The following is a 17,673-nucleotide window of genomic DNA, read 5'->3' as shown; positions in this document are numbered from 1 at the left end:
AACACTCTACCCACTGGTTACTTCCTGTATCGCTGCTTTCTCAAATCCAGAAATCCCAGATGCTTATTAGCAGTCTCATGGCCTGGTAGCTAATAATCACCACAGAGGCACACATGAATGTGTGCTGTGTGCTTGGGAGAGAGGAGCTCAGCACTGAGCCTGTGCAGGAAGAACAAGTGGTCAGGTTGGGTGCACTGTGTGCTGAAGGATGATGGCAGTGCCTATGTGGTGGTTATTAGCAAGCAGGCTGCGAGACTCATGGTTATAATGATAAAACAATTTGGATAAGTGAACCTAGAACAGGGATGTCAAACTGGTCCTTCGAGGGCCAAGGTCCTCACACATTTTAGACACAGCTAAAGATAAATGATGGGTCTGAATCATGAATGGTGTGGTCCATCAGGTAGAGCACATTCCTCTCTTTCTCAGGCCATCCTAAACACTGGCATGGATCTTGCCCTCCAGGGCTAGAGTTCAACATCTGTGACCTAGAAGAACTTTACCAAGAATGCGCAGCATGATATTTATAACCTTTATGTGGATGTTGTGCACCATTCCTAGTATCCTTGCTACATAGTGGGATCAATCATTATCAGCTCAAAAGAAGGACCTTTCATGCACTAATTTCCTATGGAACATACAAATACTTTTTATTACAAAAAGTACAGTTCAGCGACTCTTTAAAGCCATACCTAAGAAATTAGGGGGTTGGTATAATAATCCATCAGTACTAGATTTTTCACTTCTGGATCTATATCCCCATCCTCCTCCTCATAATATCTAGGTTTTTCTTAAACTCTGCCTTGCCCAGTGCATTGTCTACATGAGGAAGGCCCCGTTCACACTTGCGTTTTGCCATGCAAACGGAGCGGATCCTGATCGGATCAGGACCTGATCCGGATCGGAACTGTACGGTTCCGATCCGGATCCGATCCGGATCCGGTCCATTTGCTTCAGGCATGCATCAGGCTGCCATCCGGATCCGTGGGCAAAAAATAGCGAAATTTTAAGAAAAAAATGTTGGGGTCAGCAGAAGGTGCACCTGTAGAATTAGGTTCCTCCGCTGTAGGCCTCACCTCCACCTCCGACATTCTGCCAAACAGCTCCAGCACGTCTGTCACTGCTGCTCCACTCCAGACATGCTTGGCCCATGTGTCCCCATCCGAAATGGCCGCTTGGATACGCATAGGAAGTGGGGTAGAACGTCAGGTTTTTGTAGGCAGTGTGTTCTGTGCCTTCCGTTTCCCATTGGTTTCTGTGTTCCGGATGGTGCTGTCAGGCTCAGGTCCGGCTCCGGTCCGGGTGCGTGGGCCAGAGATCCGGACCCAAAAAATAGCGCATGTTGGAAAAGAGTCCGGATCCGATCCGGCTCCGTACTGTACGGAACGGACACGTGTGAACGTCCGCATAGCCTTTACATTGCTATGCGGAACGTACGTTCCGTTTGTACAGTATGCGTTCCGGATCAGATCCGGAAAATCCGGATAGCAAACGCTAATGTGAACCGGGCCTAAATGTACTATTGCAGAGCAGTAGCTATGTAGCTGGTCATAAGAGACCTCAAAAAAGGGCAAAATGTTAGAGGCCATTTAAATATAAAGTGACAAAGTGTTTTTTGCAGTGGTCACAGTGTGATCCCAGTCTTTGTCAGAGATGGCAGTGCAGTCAGTCTCTTTCAGTGGTCACTGGTCACTTCAAACCTGCAGAAACACTACAGGGAACTCTATAAAGTTGAAAATATATTACAGAGGGTCCATTCAAAAAGAGGGCAATTGGAAGCCAGGACATAAAACATGTACTTGGAAGCTGAGGCATGGTATGAGGGGCACTGGGAAGTTAGAAGTCAATAGAAAGCTGTGGCACCCTACAAAAGGCTCACAGAAGAATGATTATAGAGCAGCAGGGAAGATGACTTAAACGGTTTTTTTTTTTGGACTGCCCCCCCCCCCTTTTTTTAATTTAATTATAGTTGGCAGAATTTCATGCTTTATTCAGCCAATTAAGAGCAGAATAAACATATTTGTGTTACTATCTGGAGGATTTCAACAGAAAATAACATCTAGTAAGGTTTATTGAACATCTTATATTCACAGTGGGTGAGTTGAAGAGAATTGCATTGTTCTGTCTAAAAATTGAGTTTTACTTTAAGAAATCTTTTAAGTGATGAAGAATACTTTCTGAGAAATGTTACTCTAGCATTTTACTATTTGCCCTCCTGTTACCTTGTAGAGCAGTGTGGAAGGCCAGCGTTGATTGATTCAACATGCGCTTTCCACATATATGATAGGAATCGATCTCCTTCATTGGATGGTGTTGATACTGATTTGTCAGATGCTGACTTTGATGCTTTTATAACCTAATTTTAAACAAAAAATAAAACATGGTCAGTTAAATATAACTATTCAGATATTTACAATTTTAATCAATATCAATAAACAATAGCCTCAATTCACTAAGCTGATCTCCTGTCTTTAATAACGTTTCCGGGCTGTTTCTAGTGTTATCACCATGGTAATAAGGCATGTAGTAAACTTAATTCTTCTGTCGTTAAGTTAAGGAGAGATTTCTAAAGTTAACATTTCAATCCTTAAAATAACAACAGAATTCTAAAGTTAAAGTTAATTAACTGCATGTGGAAATAACTACAGAGGAGGTAACTTAAGGACCGAAATGATAAGATAAAGGCCCATAGACACGTCGGATTTTTCTGAACGACGGGTCGTTTGAACGTCCTGTCGTTCAGTCGTTCGCACGCGGAATCAGACGTGTGTACGGACTATCGTTCGCGTCGCTGGAAACCAGTCTTATCACCCGAACGATAGTCTGTACACACGTCGGATTTGACGTGCGAACGACTGAACGACGGAACGTTCAAACGACGGGTCGTTCAGAAAAATCCGACGTGTGTATGGGCCTTTACTCTCTCACTGCAAAAATGTTGCCTTAATAAGGCAAGATCGATGTGTAGTGGTACGTTTTCTCTTGCCTTATTATTATCTCCAGCATGATCTCAGTAAATTGAGGCCAATATCTTGTTGTTGATGTTTTTATTTAAAATGAGTACTTATGGCCAAAGCAAGACTTGATTAGAAGCTAATAAAGTATGTGTTGCAACTATGTGCCATTAGAAGGTTTTTTTGGTTGGATATGTAAGAGGCCCATTTTATTTATTCACCTGTGTGGAGATTGTTATCTGTGCTTCCTCTGGTGACCTACAAAGACTTTACAACTACAAAATTACATAGGATCCCCACTGGTTCCAAATACTAGAGTTCCCCAACCCTATCCTCAAGGCCCACGAACAGCACATGTTTTACCACAAACATGCACAGGTGGGGTAATTAGTGTTGTAGCAGAGCTGATTATCTACCTCTGTAAATTTCCACAAAACATGCTCTGTTGGTGGGCCTTGAGGACAGGGTTGGGGAATACTGGAAAATGCCATGGGCACCAATCCTTTGGAAAAAAAAACACTTTTTCCTTTGACTTTAGATATAGATTAAGATCAATTTGGTGTTGATCTGCAAAAAATGAGCTGCAATAAATCATTGTTGTTGTATTACTTGTCTATTCAAAGGACAACTGAAGTGAGAGGGATATGGAGGCTGCCATATTTATTTCCTTTTAAACAATACTAGTTGCCTGGTGCCCTGCTGATCATGTATCCGTAATGTCTGAATCACACACCTGAATATCTAAGCTATTAAACTTAAGTCAAACATCTAAACTGCATGCTTGTTCACAGAGCCGGGACAAGGTCAGCCAGCACCCAAGGCTGAGACACCAAAATGCGCCCCTCCATCCCTGCCACCCCAGCCGTCACACACTGATTGCTATTAGACTGAGAGGTGCCACAGGGCCCACAACCTCCCCAACACCTTAATATCTAGTTATCTGGCTTGCAGTCACTGCTATGTATCCCCTTTTCTTATTTCTTTCTGCTTCAAACACAGTTAGGAATGACAGCTGAATGAATTTTACGCCCCCTCCTACACTGCGCCCTGAGGCTGGAGCCTCTCCAGCCTATGCCTTGGCCCGGCCCTGCTTGTTCAGGGTCTATGACTAAAATTATTAGTCAGAGGCAAAGGATCAGAAGAACAGCCCAGCAATCTACTTTGTTTAACCACTTGCCGACTGCCCACAGCCGATGGGCGGCAGCAAAGTGGACGCCGAAAGGACCGCAATACGCCCATGGGCGTTGCGTCCTTTCAGCATGCCGGGGGAGCGATCGCGTCACTGGTGAAGCACGCTTCCCCCGGCAACTGGCTCCGCCCACCCGCCGGCTGTTCGGAAGCGCCGGCGGGTTGTTAACCCCACGATCACTGCTACAAAGTGTATAATACACTTTGTAATGTATACAAAGTGTATTATACAGGCTGCCTCCTGCCCTGGTGGTCCCTGTGTCCGAGGGACCACCAGGGAAGGCTGCAGCCACCCTAGTCTGCACCCAAGCACACTGATCTCCCCCCCTGCCCCCTGATCGCCCACAGCACCCCTCAGACCCCCCTCTTCCCACCTCCCAGACCACTGTTTACACCCAATCACTCCCCTAATCACCCATCAATCACTCCCTGTCACTATCTGTTAACGCTATTTTTTTATTAGGTCCCTAACTGCACCCTGGGGGCTCCTGATCACCCTCCCCCACCCCTCAGATTCTCCCCAGACTCCCTCCCAGACCCCCCCCCCTGTGTACTGTCTGCATCTATCCCCCCTGTAATAACCCACTGATCACCTGTCAATCACCTGTCAATCACCCATCAATCACCCCCTTTCACTGCCACCCATCAATCAGCCCCCAACCTGCCCCTTGCGGGCAATCTGATCACCCACCCACACCATGAGATTGGCCGCAAACCCGCCGTCAGATCACCTCCCAAGGGCATTGTTTACATCTGTTCTCTCCTCTAAACAATATTAAAATAACAGACTGCGCTAAAATGCTTGATAACCTTTAATGAGTGAGGTACTAATTTGATCAGGGATATTTCCCTTAAAAATCTAAAAAGTCCATAAAAACAAAAAAAATAGCATAAAATTAAAGTATAAAGGACGTGCTGGTTCTTAATAGAATGTGGATATGTTTCTTCTTAGGAGCATCAATGTCCCACAATATATGTCACAATGAATTACTGCCTTGTTTGGCCAAAAAGTATTTCACAAGCTGCTTGATTTATGTAGGAACTCACTAAGGAGTATAGAGTCTGATGCCTCCTGTTTGGAGCTCTTATTGCAAATAATGGAGATGCATACAATTCTTATTAGATACTGCTCACCCGTCCGGGTCTGCTCAGCGGAGATCAAGTGCTGTGGTGGGGAGCCGCTCTATCCCACCCGCCCCGGCCGGCGGCGGGGTGAGAGAGACTGGACGAGTGGTAACGTCGGGCTGGTTAGCCCGGCTCCCTGGGATTCCGGAGGCGTGGAGGGCTGAGGCGCCTTGTACGGAGACAGAACTTCCGTATTTCCAGATGGTGTTGGCGGCTGCGCAGCTTCAACACGTCTCCTTCCCCTCTGGTGTGTGACGTCACAATTGCAACCACGGCTGACGTTTCGGGAGGAACGCCTCCATTTCTCAAAGCTAGCTTCACCCATGTGACCTTGTCAGTCAAATGCATATAAATCTAAATCTTTATTTAATCCATGTGGGATCAAAGAATTAAGGTTGAAGATCCACATAGTTTCTCTTCGTGACATTTCAAGTAAATAGTCTCCACCTCTCCATGATTTATTTACTTGTTCTATTGCACAGTATTTGGTTCCCTTAAAGGAACATCCATGTTCACTTTTATAATGTGCTGAAAGGGGGTGTTTTTTATTCCCTTTTATGATATTCGTGCAGTGCTTGCTTAATCTTTCTTTCAAAGCACGTTTTGTTCTTCCCACATATTGTTTTTGGCAAGGACATATTAACACATAGATGACTCCCTTTGTATCGCAATTTGTGACATCTTTAATTTTAAATGTTTCTTTACTAGAAGAAATGTTATAAATCCTTTCAACAGGTAAATTGGACTCTCGGCATGCCCTACAAAACCCACATTTCTTAAAGTACCCACTTGTTTTTTTCGGTTTAATTGATTTTATAGTGGGAGCCAAAATGTTACCCAAATTTCTTGTTTTACTAAAGATCATTGTGGGATTTTCTGGCAGAATGGATGTAAGTAAGGGATCTTCCCTCAATAAATGCCAGTATTTGCCCACTATATTCCTAACTTTTGGAGCTTGTGAGGAATACTGCATAATTAAATTGGGTTGTTGATCCATATGCTCAGGTCGTTTGCCTTTATCTTGTAAAAGTTTCTGCCTCTCTGTATTTTTTACTCTTTCCTTAGCTTTTAAAATTAGCTCCTCAGCATATCCTTTATGTTCAAATCTATCTTGCAATACATCTGCTTCTGCATCAAAATCTGTAATTTTGGAACAGTTCCTCCTCAACCTTAGGAACTGTCCTCCTGGGATGTTCATAAGCCATTTAAGGTGGTGACAACTGTCCACATTAATAAACCTATTAGTGTCCAGCGGCTTCAAATAGGTTTTTGTTAATATTTGCCCTTCTTCTCTATAAATTGTCAGGTCCAAAAAATGTACCGTCTGTTGACTACAATCACCTGTAAATTTCAAATTATATTAATTGGCATTAATCCAGCCAATGAATGTATTTAAACTGGATTTACTCCCCTGCCAGATGAAAAAGGCGTCATCTATAAATCTCCTCCAGAGCACCAGGGAGGGCCCAGGACCCTTCGGACCGGCCGGGACCGGCCGGGGCGGGTGAGATAGAGCGGCTCCCCACCACAGCACTTGATCTCCGCTGAGCAGACCCGGACAGGTGAGCAGTATCTAATAAGAATTGTATGCATCTCCATTATTTGCAATAAGAGCTCCAAACAGGAGGCATCAGACTCTATACTCCTTAGTGAGTTCCTACATAAATCAAGCAGCTTGTGAAATACTTTTTGGCCAAACAAGGCAGTAATTCACATGTGTGACACTTTTTTGCAGTCTAGGTGCGCTAAGGGGCCCAAAGTCCTAGTTACAGGTCATTTTAAAGCATTTGCTTTCCAGACTACTCCTCACGTTTATGGCCCCTAAAATGCCAAGGCAGTGTAGGAACCCCACAAGTGACCCCATTTCAGAAAGAAGACACCCCAAGGTATTCCGTTAGTAGTATGGTGAGTTCATAGAAGTTTTTATTTTTTTGTCACAAGTTAGTGGAAAAAAATGCCACTTTGTGAAAAAAAAAATCAATTTCCGCTAACTTGTGACAAAAAATAAAATCTTCTATAAACTCACATACTACTAATGGAATACCTTGGGGTGTCTTCTTTCTAAAATGGGGTCACTTGTGGGGTTCCTATACTGCCCTGGCATTTTAGGGGCCCTAAACCGTGAGGAGTAGTGTAGAAACCAAATGCCTCAAAATGACCTGTGAAATCCTAAAGGTACTCATAGGATGTTGGGCCCCTTAGCGCAGTCAGGGTGCAAAAAAGTGCCACACATGTGGTATCGCCATACTCAGGAGAAGTAGTATAATGTGTTTTGTGGTGTATTTTTACACATACCCATGCTGGGTGGGAGAAATATTTCTGTAAATAGACAATTGTGTGTAAAAAAATCTAAACATTGTCATTTACATAGATATTTCTCCCACCCAGCATGGGTATATGTAAAAATACACCCCAAAACACATTATACTACTTTTCCTGAGTACGGCAATATCACATGTGTGGCACTTTTTTGCAGCCTAACTGCGCTAAGGGGCCTAAAGTCCAATGAGCACCTTTAGGCTTTACAGGGGTGCTTAAAATTTAGCACCCCCCAAAATGCCAGGACAGTAAACACACCCCACAAATGACCCCATTTTGGAAATTAGACACTTTAAGGTATTCAGAGAGGGGCATGGTGAGTCTGTGGCAGAATTCATTTTTTTTTGTCACAAGTTAGCAGAAATGGAAATTTTTTTTTTTTTGTCTCAAAGTGTCATTTTCCGCTAACTTGTGACAAAAAATAAAATATTCTATGAACTCACCATGCCTCTCAGTGAATACTTTGGGATGTCTTCTTTCCAAAATAGGGTAATTTGAGGGGTATTTATACTATCCTGGAATTTTAGTTCCTCTGGAAACATGAAAGGTGGTCAGAAAAGTCGGAGATGCTTCAAAATGGGAAAATTCACTTTTTGCACCATAGTTTGTAAACGCTATAACTTTTACCCAAACCAATAAATATACACTGAATGTTTTTTTTTTTTTTATCAAAGACATGTAGCACAATAAATTTGGACAAAAATGTATACAGAAATTTTACTTCATTTGACAAATTTTATCACAGAAAGTTAAAAAAAATAATTTTTTTGACAAAATTCATGTCTTTTTTAATGAATATAATAAAAAAGTAAAACTCGCAGCAGCAATCAAATAGCACCCAAAGAAAGCTGTATTAGTGACAAGAGAAGGAGGGAAAATTCATTTAGATAGTAGGTTGTATAACCGAGCAATAAACCGTGAAAGCTGCAGTGGTCTGAATGGAAAAAAAGGCTCTGGTCCGTAACCTTCCCGGAGGGGTAAGCCACGCAGGAGGTTTTCTCAGGCCCTGCTGGGCCGATCTGCATAATTTTTTTTTTTAGCTGAACGCAGCACACCGATCACCACTGGCCCGCGCCGATTCGCCACTATCCACGCCGCCGCAGAGCCCCCCCCCCCCCTAGACCCCTGCGCTGCCTGGCCTATCAGCGCCAGGCAGCGCAAAGGGGTGGATTGGGTCTCCCTTAGACGTCACGACGTCCATGACGTCGGTGACGTCATCCCACCCCGTCGCCATGGCGATGGGGGGAGCCCATCTTCGAACGGGATTTCCTGATCGCCTATTCCAGATCCGATCGGAGGGGCTGGGGGGATGCCGCTGAGTAGCGGCTATCATGTAGCGAGCCCTAGGCTCGCTACATGATTTAAAAAAATAAATAAAAAAAACGGCAGCGCTGCCCCCTGGCGGTTTTTAATAGACCGCCAGGAGGGTTAAGGGGTAGAAAGACTGTGGTCCTCAAGTGGTTAAAAGGAAATAAACATGGCAGCTTCTATATCCCGCAGTTGTCCTTTAAATGTCCTGTGCTGGCTCTATGAGTACTGACACTTTCAATAGTAATGCCAAAACCTTAGAGCTTTGGAAAAATGTGCAGATTCATACACTGTGTCAAATGGCTAAGCTGGTACCTAATAAGTGGATAGTGGAGGGGGGACTACAACACTCAACCTTGTGGTGTTGGCTATATTTTTGGCCATTATCTTTTTTTTCAAATTCAGAGTAGCTTAAATGCTCCATCTAATGTTTTGAAAATGTTATTAGACTGAATGATAGGTAGACATAAGTGGCAAAAAAGAAAAACTCCCCAAAATATTTATTGTTTTACTATGCACTAGAGAAAACTGCTAAACTTTCCATCAAAACCCAGACATTACGGGCCATATGCAATTCACTTTTTCACCTTAGTTTTCTCCTAGGTGATATTTTTAAACTTGTCAATAAAATGCATTTAAGCCCCCAGAAGGCAAAAATATGCTCAAAATAATTTTAGTAGTACTTTTTTTTACCAACTTTTTGGTACTTTTTTAGTTGAAAAGTACTGGAAAGTTATTTAACCACCCTGGCGTTCTATTAAGATCGCCAGGGCGGCTGCGGGAGGGTTTTTTTTAAATTTAAAAAAAACTATTTCATGCAGCCAACTGAAAGTTGGCTGCATGAAAGCCCACTAGAGGGCGCTCCGGAGGCGTTCTTCCGATCGCCTCCGGCGCCCAGAATAAACAAGGAAGGCCGCAATGAGCGGCCTTCCTTGTTTTGTTTAGATCGTCGCCATAGCGACGAGCGGAGTGACGTCATGGACGTCAGCCGACGTCCTGACGTCAGCCGCCTCCGATCCAGCCCTTAGCGCTGGCCGGAACTTTTTGTTCCGGCTACGCTGGGCTCAGGCGGCTGGGGGGACCCTCTTTCGCCGCTGCTCGCGGCGAATCGCCGCAGAGCGGCGGCGATCGGGCAGCACACGCGGCTGGCAAAGTGCCGGCTGCGTGTGCTGCTCTTTATTTGAACAAAATCGGCCCAGCAGGGCCTGAGCGGCAGCCATCGGCGGTGATGGACGAGCTGAGCTCGTCCATACCGCTAAGATGGTTAAAATCAAAAATGAAAAATTATCTCCTGGGAGAAAACTCTGGTGAAAAAGAGAATTGCATATAGCCCTACATAGCGGATACAGCAAAAAAGTTTAGGCTATTAGTGGTGATTCCCTTTCTTGACTAACTTAATAGATTGAAAATATGTACTTTTGTAGCCAAGATTTTATTGAAGGGAGGATGTTAAAGTAAGTGAGGTCATGGAATTTGCAGTACTTGAGAAAGTATGTTGAGATGAAACAGGTTGGGTGGAGCTTATAACCCTGGGACAGTTATGCGCATAACATAGTTTTTTTCTTTTTAACTAATTCACAGTAGTACATAGTGCCACATAGTGCCAGTAGTCACAGTAGTGCCTTTTTTTTCTAAGAAACACTCTTTTTTTGTTCAGTCACTATTCAATAGAACACAATGGGTTATCATTGTTTAGGCGCTTGATACTGCTATGATCAGCACCTGTTCCATACTCCGTTTTCTTGGAGTGTATGTGTGACTATAGCTATTCAGTCAAGTTCGACTCTTTGCAACCCCATGAACCACAGCACGCCAGGCCCCTCCACCTTCTACCGCCTCTCATAGCTTTTCCAAACTCATGTTTGCTGCTTCCATGATAGTATATAGCCATCTCATTCTCTGCCATTTCCTCCTCCTTGTGCCCATGATCTTTCCCAGCATCAAGGTCTTCTCCAATGAGTCCTGCCTTCTTGTGTGCTCAAAGTATTTCAGCTTCATGTTCAGCATTGCTCCTTGTAATGAACAGTCAGGGTTAGGTTCAATCTTTAAGGATTGACTGATTGGACTTTCTTGCAGTCCAAAGAACGCTCAAAAGTCTTCTCCAGTACCACAGTTCGAGGCGTAGATTCTTTGGCACTCAGCCTTTCTTATGCTCCAACTCTCACAACCATACATTACTACTGGAAAAACCATAGCTTTGACTATGCAGCCTTTGTTGACAAGGAGACATCTTTGCTTTTTATTACACTGTCCAAGATTGTTATTGCTTTCCTTCAAAGCAATAAAAATCTTTTAATTTCATGGCTGCATTCTTGGTTTGCAGAGAACTTTCAGCCCAAGAGCACAAGGACCCATATGCAATTAAAATTGTCTCTTACATTTTATCCTAGGAGATAATTTCTCATCTTCTCTCTACAATAACTTTTCAGCACTTTGCATTTGAAAAAGTCCCAAAAGAATGTGGAAAAAGTACTGCCAAAATTATTTTGAGTATTTTCTTGCTTGCTAGTGGTTTATTGACAATATGTAAAGAAATATCACCAAGGAGAAAACGCAGGAGAAAAAGTTAAGTCATAGCTTCTAGATATATGAGGTTGTTGATATTACTTCCAACAATATTAATTCCAGCTCCAATCCAGCATTTCACGTGATATACACCTGTCGTTTCTGCACATGATATACTCTGCATATCAGTTAAATAAATAGGGTGACAATCTGTACCCTTGTCGTGCTCCTTTTCCAATATTGAACCAATCAGTTGTTTCATATTCAGTTCTCACAGTTGCTTCTTGACCAAATGCTCACCTAAGGAAAGGGGAGGCTCTGGGTCCTGATGAGCCTTCCCGCTCCTCTCATTCCAGCGCTGGCTCCCCCATTCAAATCTCCCACCGCAGAGGTTTCATAAGTTTTCAGTGCTCCAGAAGACGGGCGGCTCCGCACTGCGCATGCACAAGCGCACAAAATAGTGTGCTTGCACATACACAGTACTGAGTGGCTTGTCTTTGGGAGAGCTTGGGCTCCCGAAGACTTCCACAGTCTGCAACACAAGTTTGAACACTTTCTTTCTATATACTAAACAAACTGACCTCAAAAAAAGTCTTCCACCCATCCATTGCTTGAGGATATAGTGATCGACATTCTGCAATGCTGGTGCAAAAGCCATTTTCAAGTTCTTTTGGACGGAGTATTTGTATATGATTTGTAGAATTCTGAAGCAATTCAGTATCCAATGCTCCCAGAAATGGCACGACTGCCAAATAGTAATTCATGCCTGCAAATAAATATTAACATATTTAGCATATTTCACTACATGAAACAATGAATATAAAAAAAATAAAAATCAAGGTCCCACTTGCCTATAACTGGGGTAACGGAAGTGGACAGATTAAAACAATTTTAAGTTTTAGAATAAAAAAATATGGGAATTAATTAATAAAAGTAAAAACTATCAATAGCAGTGCATTCTCACTATGCTCACGTCTAAAGAAATTAAAATAAAGATCTCTGTGTCTGATTGGCAGTTAGATTTATTACTTTTCACTGGGCATCTATTTAGCATGTTGCCCTCTATGAGGAACTGGTAAGCAAAACCACTGATTTGGGAACTGCTAGTGACAATAACATACGTTACTGAGCATATGTGCACATAATTAAAGGGAACCTGAAGTGAGTAAAATTATTTAAAATAAACACATGACGTAACTGCAAATTAATATTACATACTAACCTCACCGTCAGTTCCTCTCAGAATCTCACAATTTTATTATTACAGTGATCCCTTCCAGTTCTGACAATATTTTGTCAGAACTGAAATATACCAGTTGCTGTGTAACGATTGGTGTCAGCAAGAACAGATTTTTTGATTATTGATGATCTGCAGTATCACCACTAATACAGATGTTATACCTGATTATGTGGTGATCTGCAGAATCACCAATAATACAAGTATAGCAAGACACAGGACACACAGGTGTAAGATAGTGTTTTGGTGCAACAGTAAATATAGATGGAGATACCCACTATCCCAGAGGGGCTGGTAGAAGGGGGTATCTCTAAGGAACACAGTAATCAGTACCCCAGCAGGCTGGAGACACAGAGTAATAGTGATAGTTTAACCCGATGAGCGGGTGATACACAGTGAGACAATGTAGAGTGATCACTCGAGGAGCGAGTGATTCAGTCTGTACTGCAGCAGGTGATTCCCTGAGGGGCAGGAGATCCCGACAGTACTGTATTAGCTAGTCACCTGAGGAGCAGAGCAGGTGATTAAGACTGTACTGCAGCTATCAACCTGAGGAGCAGGTGATTAAGACTGTACTGCAGCTATCAACCTGAGGAGCAGGTAATTAAGACTGTACTGCAGCTATCAACCTGAGGAGCAGGTGATTCAGACTATACTGTAGCTATCTACCTGAGGAGCAGGTGATTCAGACTATACTGCAGCTATCTACCTGAGGAGCAGGTGATTCAGACTATACTGCAGCTATCTACCTGAGGAGCAGGTGATTCAGACTATACTGCAGCTATCTACCTGAGGAGCAGGTGATTCAGACTATACTGCAGCTATCTACCTGAGGAGGTCCTATATATACTAAACACACTCTATAGTGCCGCCTCAGTCACTCAGCCAATCCAGAGCATAGCTGGAGTCAGCTGACTGAGTGATCAGCTGACTCCCCTTCTAGATGCATAAAGGTCCTTTCGCTCGGCGCGCGTTGCCCTTAGTCTATGAGCAATAGAAGGACCAGGCCAAGCACCAGCATGTAACTGTGCGGCGGAAACCGCCGGCTGCGACGCGGAGATAGTCGCCATGCCGCTTGTTGTTGCGGCGGTATCTCCGCTATCCATTACATGCTGTCAGTTATATATCAGCAGCTGTCAGTTACAACTGAATGTGCAAGGCAATGTCCATGTTTCCCTATGGATATTATTACAGTTTAACAGTGTGCTGAACAGGAAGCTGTTATGGGGTAATGGCCATTTTTAAAATGGAGGACGGAGAATTCCATTGATCACAGTGGACAAATGGGACACCGGAGAGGAGAAAAATTGAGGAGTAGACTACACAGTAGGTAAGTATGAATGTAAGTATGACCTTTGTATGGTTATTTTGACTTTTTATTTTCAGTTCAGGTTCTCTTTAAGAACCAAAGCTGTTTGAAAAATAATAAATAACAATTTCAGTCTTATATCTTTCTATCTGTTTTTCTCCATCATCTTATTTGTACTATGCATATGATTATGCACAGGAGCATTAAGGCACATTCTAGTTAATTTTCATTTGTAATGCTACCCTGTAGAAATTGCAATAAATTATTTTTTTTCCACCAACAAGCAAGTGTGTACACAATAAAACAGCATACATTTTTTATGGTTTAGACAGCTTGTCTGACACATTATGATATATGCTTGTTTATTCAGTACTCTAAGTTCCTATAAATTACAGTGCTATCATAATACCAGAATAATTGCCGTAAGATTTATTAATATTTATAATGTTTTATGAAAAAGAGTGGAAATGCTTGAAATAAAGTAACATTTAAAGAAATTGATGATTCGTCAGATAGCACCAAAATTATTAAAAATTCCTTAAAAAATATGGGAGGGTAGAAATTTTGATAGTAAATATAATTAAGTTTTCCTAAATACTTAATTTCTAGATTGTATTTAAAATGGAAATTTTCACTGTCACTATGACAGCGGGAATCGAGAGATATTTAGATTGTTACTGGATAAGATTACTGTGAATTCTAATCACAGGCTAGCACTCACATAAAGTAATAAGTCACAAATGTGTTATGTGTTTCTGAGTGTTCTGAATCTAAGCTGCAAAAAATCTATTTATAAATCGTAACCCAATATGTAAAATATAGATTTTAGCTCAAAATTACAGTAATATCGAAAAAAAAAACAGAACACTATATTACGTAGGAGTACAACTGTTTTTTTAAAGGGAACCTAAACTGAGAGGGATATGGATTTTTCCTTTTAAAATAATACCAGTTGCCTGACTCTCCTGCTGATCCTGTGTCTCTAATCCTTTTAGCCACAGCCCCTCAACAAGCATGCAGATCAGGTGCTCTGACTGAAGTCAGACTGGATTAGCTGCATGCTTGTTTCAGGTCTGTGATTCAACCACTACTGCAGTGAAAGAGATCTGCAGGACTGCCAGGCAACTGTTATGGTTTAACCTCTTGACGACCAGCTAACGCCGATTGGCGTAAACTGGTCGTCTGCGGGTTACCATGGAAACCGGCCTTTCCATGTCAGTTCACGGAGGGTGTCTCCGTGAACAGCCGGAGAGCCGCCGATCGCGGCTCGTTGGCAAAATGTAAACAGGCGGGGAAGAAATCCCCGCTGTTTACATCATACGGCGCTGCTGCGCAGCAGCGCCGTAAGGCAGATCGGCGATCCCCGGCCTCTGATTGGCCGGGGATCGCCGGCATATGATAGGCTGAAGCCTATCCTTCAATGCGCAGGACGGAAATCCGTCCTGCACAGCTCATAGGGGGAGGGAGAGGGAGGGAGAGGGACGGAGCGCCGAAAACGCTGCGGAGGGGAGCTTTGAAGACCCTCCCCCCGGAAAGCGCAGCAAGCCGGCGGCGATCAGACCCCCCCCCCCCAGCAGGACATCCCCCTAGTGGGGAAAAAAGGGGGGTAGTCTGATCGCCAAGGCTCACTCCTGATCGGTGCTGCGGGCTGGAGAGCCCACGTAGCACCGATCAGTGCAGAAAGCCCTGGTCGGCAAGTGGTTAAAAGGAAACATCCACATCCCTCCCCTTTAATACTGCCAATACCCATGAAAGTTGCTAAATCCCATCCACTCTAAATAGTTGTGCAATTGAAAGTATTTAAATAGGAACCAAATGAAACAATACATAAAATAGCTTTTTGTTTATTGGATTATCTAATCAATGACTGCCAATTGTAAAATCAATAATTATTTAGTCAATGTTGCCCATTTTATCATCTTACCTCACCCTGATTTACATTCTTCAATTTATCAGTAATGGTGGCATCCTTATTGCTGGCAAGGTGAATCACCGTCAAACTTTTCACCTTTAATGTTACTTACAGTATAACCTGCACAATTCAAATCAAAAGTAAAACAAATGTGTAATGGGAGATTGGAGATCACAGGGACAGAGATGCGGCAGGGATGGGGACAGGAGGATGCCGAATTAAGAAAGGCGGAGTACACGAGCCAGACAGGTGAGAACGCTACACTGTATGCACTCTTCAGCAAATCAGTACTGAGGGGCAACCTAATGCTATATAGTCGGAACATATACCACACAATGCTGTTATGGGGGAAGGGGGTGTTAGGACCAAAGGCACTAATGCTGCTATCGGGGACTGGACAAAGGCCATCTAATGTTGCTATGTGGAGGAGGGAGAACAAGGGCCACCTATTACTGCTATCTGGGGAAGAGGGGGGAGATAGTGCTGCTATCTAGGGGAAGAAGCTCCTATATTACTATATTGGGGGATCAGGGGCCCCATGTTAGCTTTTGCCAAGGGACCCATTTTATCTAGAACTAGCCTTGCCTATTAGGGTAGTTGAACTTTATTTCGGGTTAATCATTGTCTCTTTAATTGATGCAGGGGTGTACTCAAGGAGATTAACATATTTTTCAAACTGTTACCATATTTTCCCCCAGCTACTGTATATTACACTTCACTACACTAACCCCTGCTGCAGGGATTAGTGTAGTGTAGTGAAGCAAAGTGTAATGTTGTTGGGTGGTGCAGCAGGGGTTAGTGTAGTGAAGCGAAATGTAATTTAGTTGGAGGGGGAGTCCCCAACTACATTAAACTTCACTACACTAACCCCTGCTGCACCCCCAACATTACACTTTGCTTCACTACACTACACTAATCCCTGCTGCACTACCCCCTCTAGCTACATTACACTGCACCACTGCGTTGTCGGGAGATTGTGGAACCACAGCATATTGTGCAGATTGTGCTGCCATACCCTGCACTAGTACTTGGAGGGCTCAGACCATCACAGCACAGGGCTCCACTCACCAGCCCTTCTCCAAATACTTTCGGGACATCCGCTATTCCATGGCCAGATGCCGCTGTCCGCATTGCCAGGAGATCGGGGAAGCATGTGCTATCAGATTGTGCTGCCATAGCCTCGCATGAGTATTCGGAGGGCGCTTTCCTTCCTGCTTACTGATGCCCCCTGCATAAACTGACAGAGCACGTGGGCCACTATGGTCATGCAGTAAGAGGGCATCAGTAAGCAGTAAGAACGGCGCCCTCCAAGTACTGCCATAACGTCCCTTTTCATTCAGATAACAATGGATAGTGCAAGTAGAAACTGTTGTACTATGTGCCTGCACAACAGCTTGAGTTTGTTTGGATGTTGATCACGATTCTTTATCCAACATTCAAACAATTCTTTGTTGCAACATATCATCAGTCTTTCTTTTTCATCAATGTACAGAGAGATTAGATACAGTGTTATGGGCTGTAAACCTCTTTACAATGTTGTATATAGTGAACACAGGAACATTAAGATCTCTGGACTTGCAGCCTTGGGGTTGTTTATCCTCAGACAACCCTTAGCCCTTCTTTCTTTTCTTCAAGCTCAGTAAGGTACACACAGACTGCCAAAAACAAGATTAAGTCAACATTTCTCAAATTTTAACTGGGTGCTGGTTTTAACTGATTGCAAGTGGGAATTTCCATATTGCCAGCACTTCTTCATTGCTATAGATGAGTTGAATTACAAAACGAGCATCACATGGTTGAGACACAACTATTTTGT

The 17,673-nt window shown here is 43.2% G+C and overlaps 1 protein-coding gene across 3 annotated transcripts in view; it reads right to left on the bottom strand.

Annotated features, from left to right (window-relative positions):
• The window catches only part of C4H6orf58 (chromosome 4 C6orf58 homolog), a 192,044-nt gene that overhangs the window by 20,035 nt on the left and 154,336 nt on the right, over positions 1 to 17,673 (bottom strand). For all 3 annotated transcript variants that reach the window (XM_068231507.1, XM_068231505.1, XM_068231506.1), the window contains 2 exons: positions 11,981 to 12,165; positions 2,223 to 2,356 (listed from right to left, as the gene is read on the bottom strand). In XM_068231507.1, the coding sequence (XP_068087608.1) occupies positions 2,223 to 2,356; positions 11,981 to 12,165 (319 nt within the window). The remainder of the gene's footprint in view (positions 1 to 2,222; positions 2,357 to 11,980; positions 12,166 to 17,673) is intronic.

The sequence above is a fragment of the Hyperolius riggenbachi genome, chromosome 4 (genome assembly GCF_040937935.1).
Source record: "Hyperolius riggenbachi isolate aHypRig1 chromosome 4, aHypRig1.pri, whole genome shotgun sequence".
NCBI lineage: Eukaryota > Metazoa > Chordata > Amphibia > Anura > Hyperoliidae > Hyperolius > Hyperolius riggenbachi.
The sequence above is the reverse complement of the archived record's forward strand: the minus strand, read 5'-3'. Positions and strand labels throughout refer to the sequence as shown.